The sequence below is a fragment of the Pseudoliparis swirei genome, chromosome 11 (genome assembly GCF_029220125.1).
Source record: "Pseudoliparis swirei isolate HS2019 ecotype Mariana Trench chromosome 11, NWPU_hadal_v1, whole genome shotgun sequence".
NCBI lineage: Eukaryota > Metazoa > Chordata > Actinopteri > Perciformes > Liparidae > Pseudoliparis > Pseudoliparis swirei.
In genome coordinates this window covers 15,986,474-16,001,089 of record NC_079398.1, presented here as the reverse complement: position 1 = coordinate 16,001,089, position 14,616 = coordinate 15,986,474, and the positions used below count along the sequence as shown (strand labels likewise).

The window sequence follows — 14,616 nt, the reverse complement described above, 5'->3', positions numbered from 1 at the left end:
CATCCGGTTTTGCAAAGTTAGCGGAAAGAACCACGTGAAACAACATCCGTTTTTCAAAATAAGATGTCGACAAATCATACACGAACATATAAAAGTAAACAATGAACTGATTTTGTATCTTTATAGATCGTTTCTGAGATTTAGCTTAAATTATGCTAACATTAAAACATTTTTACTGAACCAAGGAAGAGTTTATAAAAATAAGTCAGACTTTTGTATAGGAAAAGTCCCGTATATAGATTTCCCCAAGAGTTCCAGGAAATGAATAATGCAGATGTGTTCCATACATATCTGAAATCCCCTACAATAGCAATCAATCAATTTTAATGTATCAATTAGGACATTTTTCAAAGTAAAATTCCTAAATGTTTAAAGAAATCGGTAATTTCTTTAATGTTTGAGTTGCTTTATATATGTATTTCCTCATAGTCCTAGGCAATAATGCTACACAATAAATAGAATGCTTCAATCGACACCGTGATCGGTATTATCGGATCGGCAGGTACTGATTTCAGTGATCGGTATTATCGGTGATCGGCAGATACTGATTTCAGTGATCGGTGATCGGCACCAAAAACCTGATCGGTGCATCTCTAATTTTAATGATGTTGCGTAATGTGCTGAGGTCTCATGTCCTCACTTTAAACAACTCAAATGTACCACTCATGAAATTAAGAAAGAACTTTATAACTTTATACTAATAGACATATTTCTCATATAATAAATATAAAGGATATATTTATAATAGAATAAATATTATAGATATATAAATAAAATTAATATTATTGATATATTTCTAATGAAATAAAAAAAGTTACAATATTTATTGAGTATAAAATAGAAATATAATAGATATGTTTCTAATAAAATAAATACAATGGATATATTTCCAATAAAAACCTATTTTTTAAAATCGAATAAATATTATATATATTTAAAAAATATATATAAAATAAATATTCTAGATACATTTCTATAAATAAATAAAATGAATATTACAGATATATTTCTGATGAAATAAAAAAAAATTATGTATATTGAGTATAAAATACAAATATATTTCTAATAAAATACATATAATAGATATATTCTAATAAAATAAATATAATGGATGTATTTCTAATAGAATAAATATAATCGATACAATTCTAAAAATATTATAATATTATAGATATTTAATTAAATAAATACTATAGATATAGTTCTCATGAAATAAAATATTATAGATATATTCCGAATAAATATATTTTGAATAAAATGTAATATCATTCTTGTATTTTTTTTTTTAGAAATATATCCGAGTAACAATATTAAGTGTATAAGAAGTAATGCCAACACCAAAGCCCAATAACAATACATTAATATTGAGCATGGTATTGTGAATGATATTAAAAATTAATACAAAGGTTGTATTGCACCTAAACCCTCCCTCACCTGAGCTTCACCTCCTTTCCCAGAGTCTGCAGAGCTCTCTGCACCTCCTTCTGTTTGTTCTTCAGCTTGTCGCTCATCACGGATGGGGCCTTCAGGTGCTCCGACACCTCCTCCTCCAGGGCCTGAGGAACGAGAGAGAGGGAGGAGCATAACTTTCTTTAGATTTTATAACTCGATGGCTTGTAAAGTTAAGAAACAACCCCTGACGCTGACCTTTGACCTCTCCTGGATGACGCCGGCCTCCCGCTCGGTTTCCTCGTGCCGTCTGATGAGGTTTTCCACACTATCCACGTCAAAGCCGCAGTCCTGACCCTGAAGCAGCAGCATCTACGGAGACGGGTAGTTTAACCCTCTGAGCCACAACAGATTTACAGATTTACGACGGTCCCTAAACGCATCGAAGTACCAGCCAAAACTAAGCTTGAATTGTCATTTTCTTTTGGTTAAAAACATTTTCTATTCTACATCTTGCCACAAATAAACCGTTTACTTTAACCAGATTCTGTCAAAAACATTACACTACCGTTCAAAAGTTTGGGGTCACTTAGAAATGTCTTTATTTTTCAAAGAAAAGCACTGTTTTTTCAATAAAGATAACATTAATCAAAAATACACACTATACATTGTTAATGTGGTAAATGACTATTCTAGGTGGAAACGTCTGGTTTCTAATGAAATATCTCCATAGGTGTAAAGAGGCCCATTTCCACCAACTATCACTCCAGTGTTCTAATGGTACATTGTGTTTGCTAATCGCCTTAGAAGACTAATATCTGATTCGAAAACCCTTGTGCAATTATGTTAGCACAGCTGAAAACAGTTATGCTGGTGATATAAGCTATACAACTGGCCTTCCTTTGAGCTTGAAGTTTGAAGAACAAAATTAATAGTTCAAATATTAATCATTATTTCTAACCTTGTCAATGTCTTGACTATATTTTCTATTCAATTTTCAATTCATTTGATAAATAAAAGTGAGTTTTCATGGAAGACACGAAATTGTCTGGATGACCCCAAACTTTTGAACGGTAGTGTACATTCTGAGCTCCTCTGTGAAAGTCATAATTTGTTCAGCTGAGACCAAAGGTCACGTTACAACAAATCTATGAAGACTTTGAATGAATTTCAGGCTGCTGAACGCAGAGAGGAGAGGTTGCACGACATATTATAATATTTATAAAATAATATAATATATAATCGTTTTAATAAAAACAGCTCATGGAGCCTCAATGTTTGTTTTTCCATCATTGCTAACACTTGGAACATGTTGGACGTGTCGCTTCTGTAGTTTGACAATTTTCATTAAAATTAAATTCCGTTTTCATGGTGGAGTGGGACTTTTATTTTGAGACCACGGAGCAGCTCTTGGGGGTTTGGGGTCAGAAGGTGACATCACGTGACTCACCTTCCCGTGGGCTCGGTCTCTGACCTCCTCCAGCTCTCTGATGAGGCCGTGCACCACCAGCGCCGCCTCTAGCTTCCTCTTGTAGTTGTTCAGATCACCGTGAAACTTGCTCCACCTGGAAGGGACGAGAGAAAAGAAACCCGGAGGGGAGGGGCACAGGTGGGGGGGGGGGCACAGGTTAGGGGAGGGGCATAGGTGAGGGGAGGGGCACAGGTGAGACTCACCTGTCGTTGAGCTGCTGTCTCCTCCGGTGGACCGTGGCCAGTTCTTCGGCACTCTGCCTCTTCTCCAGTCGGGACGCCAGCCGGTTGATGGCGGTGATGTGGGCGTCGTCAACCGTCACGTCCTAGAGGTGAAGACCCTCCATTACTTCCTCTTATATTCTTTGACGTTAACGAGCTTCAATTAGTTACAATCCCAATAAATATCGTTATTCATTTATATCTCAGAGTGACGCCTCCTTGTTTCCTGGTGGAGCTGGACACTTTACTACAAAATAAAAGCACGGCTGGGACAAAATAACAACACACTAAATGAAGTGAAATACACCTAAAGTGTTGAAAATAGCATAATTATCAAAACACATTGTGCAGTATTAACACTTCCAAAAAAAATTAAGATCAAAATTAAGATGTAGATTAAAAATCGAATTGAACTGAATTTCCAAATAAAAGAATATCTTGATTTCCAGCTGAAAGTTTCTTAGATGTAATCAAACTATTGATTTGGACTGAAACACATATCAGTGTTATAGACGAGCAGAGACGGGCTGCTGACACACAAACACACACACACACACACACACTTACCCCGGCTCCGGTTCCTCTGAACGCTCCGAGTTTCTTGAGCAGCTGAACTCCGTGTTCATAATCTTTGCCAACGTCTCCGACATTCACCATCACCTCCTGCAGGTCAGAGGTCAACGTTACACACTGAACATAGAACACACTGTACTCAAACACAATTTTAAACATCGTACACACTATAAATACACAGATAAATAAATACACATAAACACACAAATTATACACAAACACTATTCATACACATATTACACACACTATACATACACAGGTAAACACAGACGTACACACAATAAATACACATGCACGCATACACACACACTATAAACACACAAATTACATACACACACTATACACATATTACACACACTATAAATACACACGCACGAACACACACAGTCCACACACAGTCCACACACACTACACTACACACACACACACACCTTGTGTCGGATCCAGGCCTCCACCTCCTGGACCTTCTGGAGGAACTCCAGGAAGTCCCTGTTGTCCTCCAGAGCCGCCCCCCGGGTGGCCAGCGCCTCCTTCAGCTCCTCCCAGTGCAGCTGCAGGGCGGCAGCGCTCCTCTTCACCTCCTTGGAGCCGCGGTGCCGGAGGGCGAGCAGCTCGTCCCCGGCCCGCAGCACCGAGCCGATGATCTGCCCGTGAGCCAGGATCTCGGCCTCGAAGGCCTGGTGCTTCTGCAGCAGCTTCATCTTGACCTGCAGGTCGCTGAGGGCGGCTGGCCCAACCTCCGCCATCTTCTGCCTCCGCTCACACACCCACTCCTCCGCCTGGGGGGACGGGGGGACATGTTAGTAGACCAGGAGGGAGACATCTCAAACCTCCTCTCTGTGTCCTTGTCTGTCTGTCTCTCTGTCTCTCTCTTTGTCTCTCTCACTCTCACTTTGTCTCTCTCTGTCTCTTTTTGTCTCTCTCTCTCTCTCTTTTTGTCTCTCTCTCTCTGTGTGTCTTTGTCTCTCTCTGTCTCTTTGTCTCTCTCTTTTTGTCTCTCTCTCTCTGTCTCTTTGTCTCTTACTGTCTCTCTCTCTCTCTTTTTGTCTCTCTCTGTCTCTTTGTCTCTTTGTGTCCTTTTGTCCTTTTGTCTCTCCGTGTTCCTGCTTCTCTGTGTCTCTTTGTCTTCCTGTTTCTTGGTCTCTGTCTTTCTGTTTGAGTTTAAAGATTTTACAACTTCTTTCGTTGCAGCTGAAGAAAAATAAACAAATGTCTATTAGTTTCTCACAAAAACAATAAAAAACCACTACTACACAGTATCGATGAGATCATCGATGAGAGTTCTCATCTTGATAATAATATCGACAGAGGGCGGTCGGTGACCTCGTCCACGTCTCGGTTGAAGACGCTCAGCATCCTGGAGAGCTCCAGCTGCTCCCTGCGTTTGACGGACAGCTCCTTGATCCTGTCACGGCGCTGCAGGAGGGCTTTGAGTCTGGCCTGGACACGCCCACTCTTCTCCCCACTCAGCTGCTCCTTCAGCCGCTCGGCCAGCTCCTTGAGAGAGGAGAGCTGGGGGGGGGGGGAGGGGGTCAAAGCTCGGTGTAAATGGACCCCGACGTACTGTCATATATATCGTATGATTTATATTGGAGTATTTATGTATTTTATGACATGGTACTGTGTTGTTTGGCGTTGAATTGTACTGATAATATTAGTCCACTAAATTAGAATAATTGATATAATAGTATATAATAATAAAGAAGAGCGGAGGAAGAGCAGAAGAAGAGCAGAAGAATAACAGAAAAAGAGCAGAAGAAGAGCAGAATAAGAGGAGAAGAAGAACAGAAGAGAAGATAAGACGAAGAACAGAAGAAGAGGAGAAGAGCAGAAGATAAGAAGAACAGAAGAACAGGAGAAGAAGAACAGAAGAAGAGGAGATGAAGAGCAGAAGAAGAGCAGAAGAAGAAGAGCAGAAGAAGAAGCGCAGAAGAAGAAGAGCTGACCTTGTCCTCCTGCGAGCCGAGCAGCTTCTCAAACGCTTCGTGGCGTTTCATCAGACCCTCGGTGTCGTGGACTGCGTTTCCCAGAGTGCCGTTCTGCAGCAGGACCTGTGGAGAGGTTTCATGAGTCAGACACACTGGTGTGTGTCTCCTCTGAGGAGGATGGAGGCCGGAGGAGGGAGCTCACCTCCTGGGAGCTGCAGGTTTTGTCCAGGCTGTCGGCGTCTCGGTAGAACACCTGCTCCAGGTGGACGCTCTGCAGCCAGCTGTGCTTGTGGTTCCACTGCTCCTCCAGCCTGCCGCGCTCCTCCTGCAGAGCCTCCAGCTTCTCCGTCACCTGGAGGGAAGCATAGGTAGCCTCTGTAAGCTGCTCCTCGACAGAAACAGAACCACTTGTTGACTGGAAGTGGAACTACAACGTGTCTCTAGAGTGGAGCAACAGTGGTGACGTGGATCATAAAAAAAGAAGAAGAAAAATACATGTTTAATTCCTTTGATCGTTTCTTCTTTTTTCATTTTTTTTTTATAATTCCACTTTTCACAGAATTTGTTGTCACATGACTTTGTCTTCGATGAATAAATAATATTATATATATATATATTATATATATGGGGTGAGAACTAAAATTATGATTGATTACATATATTATATACATATATATATATGTATATAATATAAATATAATATATGTATATATAATATATATAAAATATATGTATATATATATATTATATATGTATGTATATACCTTACCTCAGGGAGTTCGACGCCCCCTGCCATGCATAGTTAAAAACCGCGGCCTTGCGGTACAGATTCTTGATAGAATCAAAGGCTAAGGGAGCAAAGCCGAATAGAAAACCATGCTGTCGTGGCAGCACAGAGGGCGTTTGACGATGAATGGAACTCCCAGCATCTTCCGACCAGCCACTGCAGGGACTAATGGTTCGCATCTGTCTTGACGTGTTCTTGCCGGTGTGAGACGACTGTTAGATCCCTGAGAGAGTGCTGCTAGTAACTTGCAAAAGCCAGCAGCACTTTAACACTCTTGCAAGCAGCTTTCATGAAATGTACAACCACACAGATACATTATATATATATATTATATATGTATATACGTATACATTATATCTTGTTGTATTTTAAGCTTCGATTTGGCAGATGTTTCTGACTGAAGAGCTCGTCACACATGATGTGTTCAAGGACCGTCTGAAATAAATATATTGCTGGTTTCTCCAGCATTTCACCTCCTTCCTGTTGGCGTCCTGCACCTGCAGCTGCTCCCCCATGTCCAGGGCCTGCTGGTAGGTCTCCTGTCGGGCCTCCATCTCGGCCCACAGCTGCTGGTGCTGCGCCAGCTGCAGGTCGGCGGTCGCCACGTCGCTGATGCTCTCCTCGGCGGCCATCGCACCGATCAGCTGGCCGCACCACAGAAAGTAGTCCTGCGCCTGGAGGGCACAGAATCACACACGTGACGTAAAGCGTGAAGGGGTTGTTAATGCGTCACCCTCCGTCCGTCCTCACCGTGTTCAGGAACATGTATCTCTGGCACGCCAGTTTTAGCTCCTCCTCCCTCTGCTTTGCGTGCAGCCGGAGCTCCTCCCACCGCTCCACCACTTCCTGCTGCACTTCCTGGAGGCGGAGCTTCAACTGAGGCGTGCACAGGTCCAGGATGGTGTCGACGGTGTCCAGCTGCTCCTGCAACTACAAACAGGTTTAAAGTCAGATGAACCGTCAGAATAAAAGGCCAAAACATTTTTTTAACTGTCCACTAGGGGGTGGTCATCTCTCCGGGTCTCTACCTGTTGCTCTGTGGTCGCCAGCTGGTGGAGCAGAGCTTCGTGCTTCCTAAGCTGTGACATCACGCCTCTCAAATCCTTCGCCACGTCATCGGGGATGCTCTTCTGTCGCTCCTAAAGATAGATAGAGAGCGAGAGAGAGGGAGAGACTCTGAGGAGGTGAGGTCAACAGGTGAGGACGTGACGTGGCGGTAGAGGGATGCCGTACCTGGATGAGGGTCAGAGCGTCGGTCAGGTCTTGGTAAAAGCGGTGACACTCCTCGGCCCTCTGCAGCTGATCCTGACGCTCTCTGGCCACGCCCCTCAGATACTCCCAGCATGCACTGCAACAAACGTCAAAAAGTCAAACACTGCTTCTACCCTTTGAATTTGTTCAGGTGTTGTACGCCTGTGTGTACCTGAGCTGCTGCAGCATCTCTCTGACTGCAGAGCTCTGTGAATGCTTGTTGCGGATCAGTGGAGCAGCCAGACCGCTGCAGCTCTGCAGTCGCTCCTCTCCGGCTTCCAGCTGCGTCAGGAAACCTTCAAACTTCCCACGGAGCACCTGAAACGTCAAAAAAACACAAATTCTATTTTGAAAATGTATATATATATATATATATATATATATATATATATATATCTAAATCTATTAAAAATATGTATAAATATATAAATAGAAATCTATTAAAAAGATATGTATAAATATATAAATATATTAAAAGGATATATATAAATCTATTAAAAGAATATATATATATATATATATTTATAAATCTATAAAAAAAATATATATACATATATAAATCTATTAAAAAATATATAAATAAATAAATATATATATAGACAATGCATAAATACCGGCACATTAAATATACCACCAGCACCATAAATAGTAAGTATACGGTAGAGCCGACCAATATTAGATCTCTGAGGCCGATACAGATAACAATAAACATTTTGGAGTAAATCGATAAAGAATTGAAAAGGGTTAAATATTTTTTTAATAAAACAAACTGTAACAGAGAAAGTGTTTCAAATGACCTAAAAAATGTGTTTGAGGTTTACATATCGGGAGAGGTCACATAATGTCTCATATCTGTTAGTGAGAGGGACCTGGACGTGCTGGTAGTCGTTGCCCAGGTCCTGAGACTCTGCTGTCTGTCTCTGCTGGTCCATCCAGTCCTCGAACTCTGAGGACTCTCTTCTGAACTCGTGGAGATGAAGGACTTCCTTCAACCTCTGACCCCTGGAGGGAGAGACGTTCATCATTGTGTCGTTAGGAACTGATTAAAAGTGCTTGCAACGTTGACGATCAATGAATATTTGTACTTTCAGACTAACATCAACATCCAGAAAATATCATAACTATATATATATAATTATTTATCACGTACATCCAGAATAAATTACTATACATCTGTTTATAAATCACAGAAAGAAGACATTCTTTAAATCTGCAGATCTTGCATCATATTTTTCTGAAGTATCAAAGTAATTCACTGATAGTTGTCATGACAGCAGATTGTTTGTAACATTGAGTTTTTGTAGCAGTGAGTGTTTGTGTTATTGAGTTTGTGTAGTATTGAGTGTTTGTAGCATTGAGTGTTTGTCTTATTGAGTTTGTGTAGTATTGAGTGTTTGTAGCATTGATTGTTTGTATTATTGAGTTTGTGTAGTATTGAGTGTTTGTATCATTGAATGTTTCTAGTATTGCATGTTTGTAGTATTGAGTGTTTGTAGATATGCATGTTTGTAGTATTGAGTGTTTGTAGATTTGCATTTTTGTAGTATTGAGTGTTTGTAGATATGCATGTTTGTAGTATTGAGTGTTTGTAGATTTGCATGTTTGTAGTATTGAGTGTTTGTAGCATTGAATGTTTGTAGCATTGAGTGTTCGTAGATTTGCATGTTTGTAGTATTGAGTGTTTGTAGTATTGAGTGCTTGTAGATTTGTATGTTTGTAGTATTGAGTGTTTGTAGATTTGCATGTTTGTGGTATTGAGTGTTTGTAGCATTGAATGTTTGTAGATTTGCATGTTTGTAGCATTGAGTGTTTGTAGCAGTGAGTGTTTGTATTATTGAGTGTTTGTAGTATTGCATGTTTGTAGTTTTGCATGTTTGTAGTATAGTCAGGATTTACCTGAGAGCAGCCTGGTGCTGCAGCTGCTGGTTCAGGCTGCTGAGGCGACTACGAGGCCTGCTGAGCTCCTCCAGGCTCCAGTTGTGAACCGCCTGCTCCACCTGGTCTCCCAACTCCTCCACCTCCACCTCCAGCACCTCCAGCTGGCCCTCCAACACCTATAGCCGGGGAAATCGCACACACGTGCTGCTACATTTGACATTTTACCAACAGATATTCACAAACAGAAAAAGGACAAGGAGTTCCACAGGGAAGGATCTGAGGTCCTCTATTGTTTCGATAACACCCAGAAATCTGTAATTCAATTTGACGTTTGTGTCATAACCTCTTTGTGCAGCGTCAGCATTGTGGTTGTCCACCAGAAGCTGATCATAAACTGACTTTATATCAGGTTTTAATACACATTTGATGGTTTTAACTCTATACTGTAACCGGATCAAGGGTTTTTGTCGTCGGACATCTTTGGGACAGCCTGTGTCTGCTGAGCAGGGTCAGAGAAACATGGATGATTTTTAATGGGAAACTGCTATATTTAGTGTTATTTACTAATTTTAAACAGCAGGTGTGTTTGTTTTAGAGAAGGTAAGACCTTATGACAATATAAAGAAATCCCATTGGGAGAAGCTGACTGCAACAAAGACAACAAGTCGCATGATCCCACACTGGTACCTGGTGTTTGGTGAGGAGACTCAGCGTGGCCAGCTGGTCTTTGCCGTAGTCGTCGCTGTTCACCAGAGTGAGGGTCTCGGTCAGCCTGGACTCCAGCTCAGAGCAGTCCAACAGCAGCTGGAGGCAGTTCACGGTCAGCACAAAATGCTTTCTCAAAACGTATAATACAAATCACGTCTCTCTGTTCCTCTGACCTGTTCTCTGGTGATGGCTTTGCTCAGGTGAGCTGCTCTCCTGTTGCAGGCCTCCTCTAGCTCCTCCCACTCTGCACTCAGGTGTTTGCACCTGCATTCAGAAGCATAAAAAAAAAATTGTAAAAGAAGAGCAGAACATTTTTGACAATCAACCCTGAAGAGACACACGATAGCACCTCTGCAGCACTTCCTCTTCGTCCGATTTGCTGGATTTGGCCAGGCCCTGCCCCTTCTCCAGGACGTGGTTCAGGTGTTTTTGGTGGGCGTTCACTTCTGCCTGCAGCTCCTATATAAAATGTTCAGCATGAATATTAAAAAAGACCATCATAATTATTCTGGGCTGTTCAGATGAACAAACAAACAATAATCCAGCCTGCACCTTGTGTTTCTGCATGAGGCTGATGGCTCCAGACAGAGATTTGTCGTATCCCGTGGATCCAGAGGCAGGAACATGCTCAGAGACCCAGCTGAGCTCCAGGTCCACGTCGTGATAAAACCCAAACAGCAGCACCGACGCCTCCAGCTGAGCTCGACGCCGTTCAAGAGGCTTCTGGAGAGACTTGAACCTGCAGCGCAAAGATCCTTAAATCAGCGTCGTCCGCTTCAAGTCCGACTACGTCGACGAACAATCACCTTCCTCCTTTTGCTCCTGCCGGTTCTACTGTTCACGTTTTTCATGATTCAGATCTAAAATCGTTAGCAACAACATTGGTTTGGATGCATTGCGGTTAACACTGCAGTGCGCCACAACACAGCAGCGATGCCCCCAGTGGACAATAGGAGAATAACACGTATTAGCTACATGAGAAAATGGATCAATCTTGTGGAAAATAGTAAAGAAAGTTCAAATTAGAAGCTGGAGCTTTAGATGTTATGCTGTAATGGCTTCAAATATTGTAGTTTTAATAGGTTTCAATGGGAAACGTGTCTGTAGTTTATTACAGACGCATTATAGAAGCTGAAACTCTTGGGATTCATCCTCTGGGGCCCACGAATTTGTCGGGAGCGGACTTACAGAGTGAGGTAGGTGTCGGTCTCCCGGAGGATCCTCTGGGAGTCGAAGTGATTGAAGGCAAGGCGTTTGGCCCTGCTGACGATGGAGTTGATCTTCTCCGCCAGCTCCTTGGCCTCCTGCTCCAGCTGCCGATGCTCCTTTACACAGAAACAGGAAGAAGTCACTAAGTTTACTAAAGTAACAGGTTGCATTGATTAAAGTGTATAACCTTCACAGTTAGTGAGATTAATAAAGTTTTACTGACGATCGTTCTTCTTCAATATCCAGTAAAACATCTGATCATGTAACTTTGGAGTAAAAGTTTAAACCAACAGGAGGAGCGCTAGTAACATTAGCTAGTGACATTAGCTAGTAACGTTAGATAGTGACATTAGCTAGTAACGTTAGATAGTGACATTAGCTAGTAACGTTAGATAGTGACATTAGCTAGTAACGTTAGATAGTGACATTAGCTAGTAACATTAGATAGTGACATTAGCTAGTAACGTTAGATAGTGACATTAGCTAGTAACGTTAGATAGTGACATTAGCTAGTAACGTTAGATAGTGACATTAGCTAGTAACATTAGATAGTGACGTTAGCTAGTAACGTTAGATAGTGACATTAGCTAGTAACATTAGATAGTGACGTTAGAACCAACGGATGTTCACTTCAGTTACATTGTGATGCGTTCAGGCTCTGCTCAGTGAAAATGAGTTCTGGCTGAACTTCAATTATAACGTTCTCATGATGCATTCAGATGTAATCTAGTAAAATGTAGTGTTGGTGATGAAATAGAATAGATCCAGATGTTTTCACATGAATGTAAAAAAGATATTAGAGATGAACTATGAGGTCATTAATATACCTTAAGGAGCTGTCGGCTGGAGCGGAGGTCATGACCTTTGGCGGCGTTGTTCAGCATCCACTGGATGGCCTCGATCTTGACCTTGGAATCCTGCGTAAAGGAAGAGTGAATAAGTGTTTCCTCCTCCGGCCTCCAGGTCCTCACTTCTCCGTGTTTTACCTGCAGCAGCTCCATCAGCTGCTCCTGCTGCCCCGCCTGTCTCAGCTTGTCTCCTCTGTCGGCCATCTTGTCCTGAAGTCTCCTCCAGCGGCTGCTGACCTGAGTGAACTTCCTGCTGATGCTCTGGCTGCTGAAGTGCTCTTCGGCCAGCATCTCCTGCCCCAGCTGGAGGAGAACATGCGTGAACATTTAAAGTGTGCGATGCGTGACACAGGTGTGTGTTGGGACTCGGGGAACCCGTTTACCTGAACCAGCCTGTCCAGCCAGACCTGGTTGGCCTGCATCTCCTTCTCGGCCGCCTCGTGCCTCTTCAGCTTGGGGAGGACATTGGTGGGGTCGCGGTACGACTCGTCCTCCGCCACCTTGAACTTCTCCTCCATCCACAGCAGCAGCTCGTCAGAGTCTCTCTGGAACTCCTACAGGAAAAAAAAGGGAAATCGGCGAATGAACATTTAAAATATCAAAGTCGTCAACAATGTTTTAAAAGTTTAAATCTATAAGGATACCTGGTATTTCTTGGAGGCCAGCAACAGACTCCTCCTCTGCCCGCTGCTCGCCTTCAACTTCTTGTTGGCCTCCTGGAGGCCGCTGCTCCTCTCCTCGATGCTTCAGGATTAAATATTAAAAAACACACATTGCTGCCGATGTTCTGCCGGACTCACGGCAAGCAGGGTTCATACACATGTTGACCAATGGATTTCCAGGAATTTTCAATGACCTTTAAATAAATGTTTCATTCCCTTTCAATTAATTTTCCCTGACTTTGGATTTCTAGGACTTTTCCAGGATTTTAAACCAAATTTCCATGACCAAACATTTTGTGAAACCTCGGTGTATACATGGAAAGTGAGAAAATGTCATATTCAAACCAAAATTGAGAATTCCAAAGCATACAATATATAAACCGCGTGATTTGACATGAATATAACAAATCTCCAGGACTTTTCAAAAACTTTTGAGATTAGATTTTTTTTTTAAAGGACTTTTCCAGGCATGGAAATAACCATTATAAAATGCCATGACTTTTCCAGATTTTGCATGAGCGTAGGAACTCTGGGCGTGGCTTCTCTTACCGCGTGGCCGCGTAGTGCCGCTGGGCGACGAGCTCCCGGCTGCGTTCGGCGAAGCGATGCACGCGCTGGTCCAGAGCCTTCAGGAGGCCCTCCAGCTGGTCCTGCCGGCCCAGAAGACTGTGGACACCATCTACCGAGTCCTGGACCAGTAGAGTACCCAGAACCACCAAAACTTTCAGTTATATATATACAGGGATCATCCACATGGTGACCAATGAACAGGGTTCATCCACATGGTGACCAGTGAACAGGGTTCATCCACATGGTGACCAATGAACAGGGTTCATCCACATGACCAATGAACAGGGTTCATCCACATGGTGACCAATGAACAGGGTTCATCCACATGACCAATGAACAGGGTTCATCCACATGACCAATGAACAGGGTTCATCCACATGGTGACCAATGAACAGGGTTCATCCACATGGTGACCAATGAATAGGGTTCATCCACATGACCAATGAACAGGGTTCATCCACATGGTGACCAATGAATAGGGTTCATCCACATGACCAATGAACAGGGTTCATCCACATGACCAAAGAACAGGATTCATCCACATGGTGACCAATGAACAGGGTTCATCCACATGACCAGTGAACAGGGTTCATCCACATGGTGGCCAGTGAACAGGGTTCATCCACATGACCAATGAACAGGGTTCATCCACATGACCAATAAACAGGGTTCATACACATGACCAATGAACAGGGTTCATCCACATGGTGACCAATGAACAGGGTTCATCCACATGACCAATGAACAGGGTTCATCCACATGGTGACCAATGGGTGTCCAGGATTTAAACCAACCCTCACCCCGACGTCTTTGACCCTCAGACGGGCTTCGTGTCCAGACAGCGCCGCCTCGATGCGGTCTCCCTCCTGGTTCAGCCTCTGGAGCTCCGCCCCCTGCTCCAAGCGCTCCCTCCTGCTGGCCCACAGCTTGTCGAGCTCGGACCAATCAGCTTCGAGCGTGTCGAGGGTCTGCTGGATGTCGACGCCCCCCGTCTTCCCGTCGTTGGATGAGCCCTGCTGAAGAGATTTACCCAGCTCCTCCATCTCCGTCCACCTGAGGAAACAACATGGTGGACGATTATTGTCATTATTAATGTATATATTATATTACAAGCTTTTCTC

General features: G+C 42.8%; 1 protein-coding gene across 1 annotated transcript in view; it reads right to left on the bottom strand.

The window, feature by feature from the left end:
* Positions 1-14,616, bottom strand: part of sptbn5 (spectrin, beta, non-erythrocytic 5) — a 49,756-nt gene that overhangs the window by 13,975 nt on the left and 21,165 nt on the right. The window contains exons 25-51 of the mRNA XM_056426772.1: positions 14,296-14,548; positions 13,475-13,614; positions 12,908-13,007; positions 12,647-12,817; positions 12,402-12,566; positions 12,243-12,332; positions 11,395-11,531; positions 10,759-10,945; positions 10,556-10,665; positions 10,380-10,470; positions 10,186-10,302; positions 9,517-9,674; positions 8,490-8,622; positions 7,793-7,938; positions 7,603-7,717; positions 7,398-7,508; positions 7,120-7,299; positions 6,843-7,043; positions 5,785-5,934; positions 5,601-5,705; positions 4,978-5,166; positions 4,086-4,433; positions 3,649-3,744; positions 3,064-3,185; positions 2,840-2,954; positions 1,648-1,761; positions 1,435-1,556 (exon numbers count right to left, since the gene is read on the bottom strand). Of these exons, the coding sequence (XP_056282747.1) occupies positions 1,435-1,556; positions 1,648-1,761; positions 2,840-2,954; positions 3,064-3,185; positions 3,649-3,744; positions 4,086-4,433; positions 4,978-5,166; positions 5,601-5,705; positions 5,785-5,934; positions 6,843-7,043; positions 7,120-7,299; positions 7,398-7,508; positions 7,603-7,717; positions 7,793-7,938; positions 8,490-8,622; positions 9,517-9,674; positions 10,186-10,302; positions 10,380-10,470; positions 10,556-10,665; positions 10,759-10,945; positions 11,395-11,531; positions 12,243-12,332; positions 12,402-12,566; positions 12,647-12,817; positions 12,908-13,007; positions 13,475-13,614; positions 14,296-14,548 (3,966 nt within the window). The remainder of the gene's footprint in view (positions 1-1,434; positions 1,557-1,647; positions 1,762-2,839; positions 2,955-3,063; positions 3,186-3,648; positions 3,745-4,085; positions 4,434-4,977; positions 5,167-5,600; positions 5,706-5,784; positions 5,935-6,842; positions 7,044-7,119; positions 7,300-7,397; positions 7,509-7,602; positions 7,718-7,792; positions 7,939-8,489; positions 8,623-9,516; positions 9,675-10,185; positions 10,303-10,379; positions 10,471-10,555; positions 10,666-10,758; positions 10,946-11,394; positions 11,532-12,242; positions 12,333-12,401; positions 12,567-12,646; positions 12,818-12,907; positions 13,008-13,474; positions 13,615-14,295; positions 14,549-14,616) is intronic.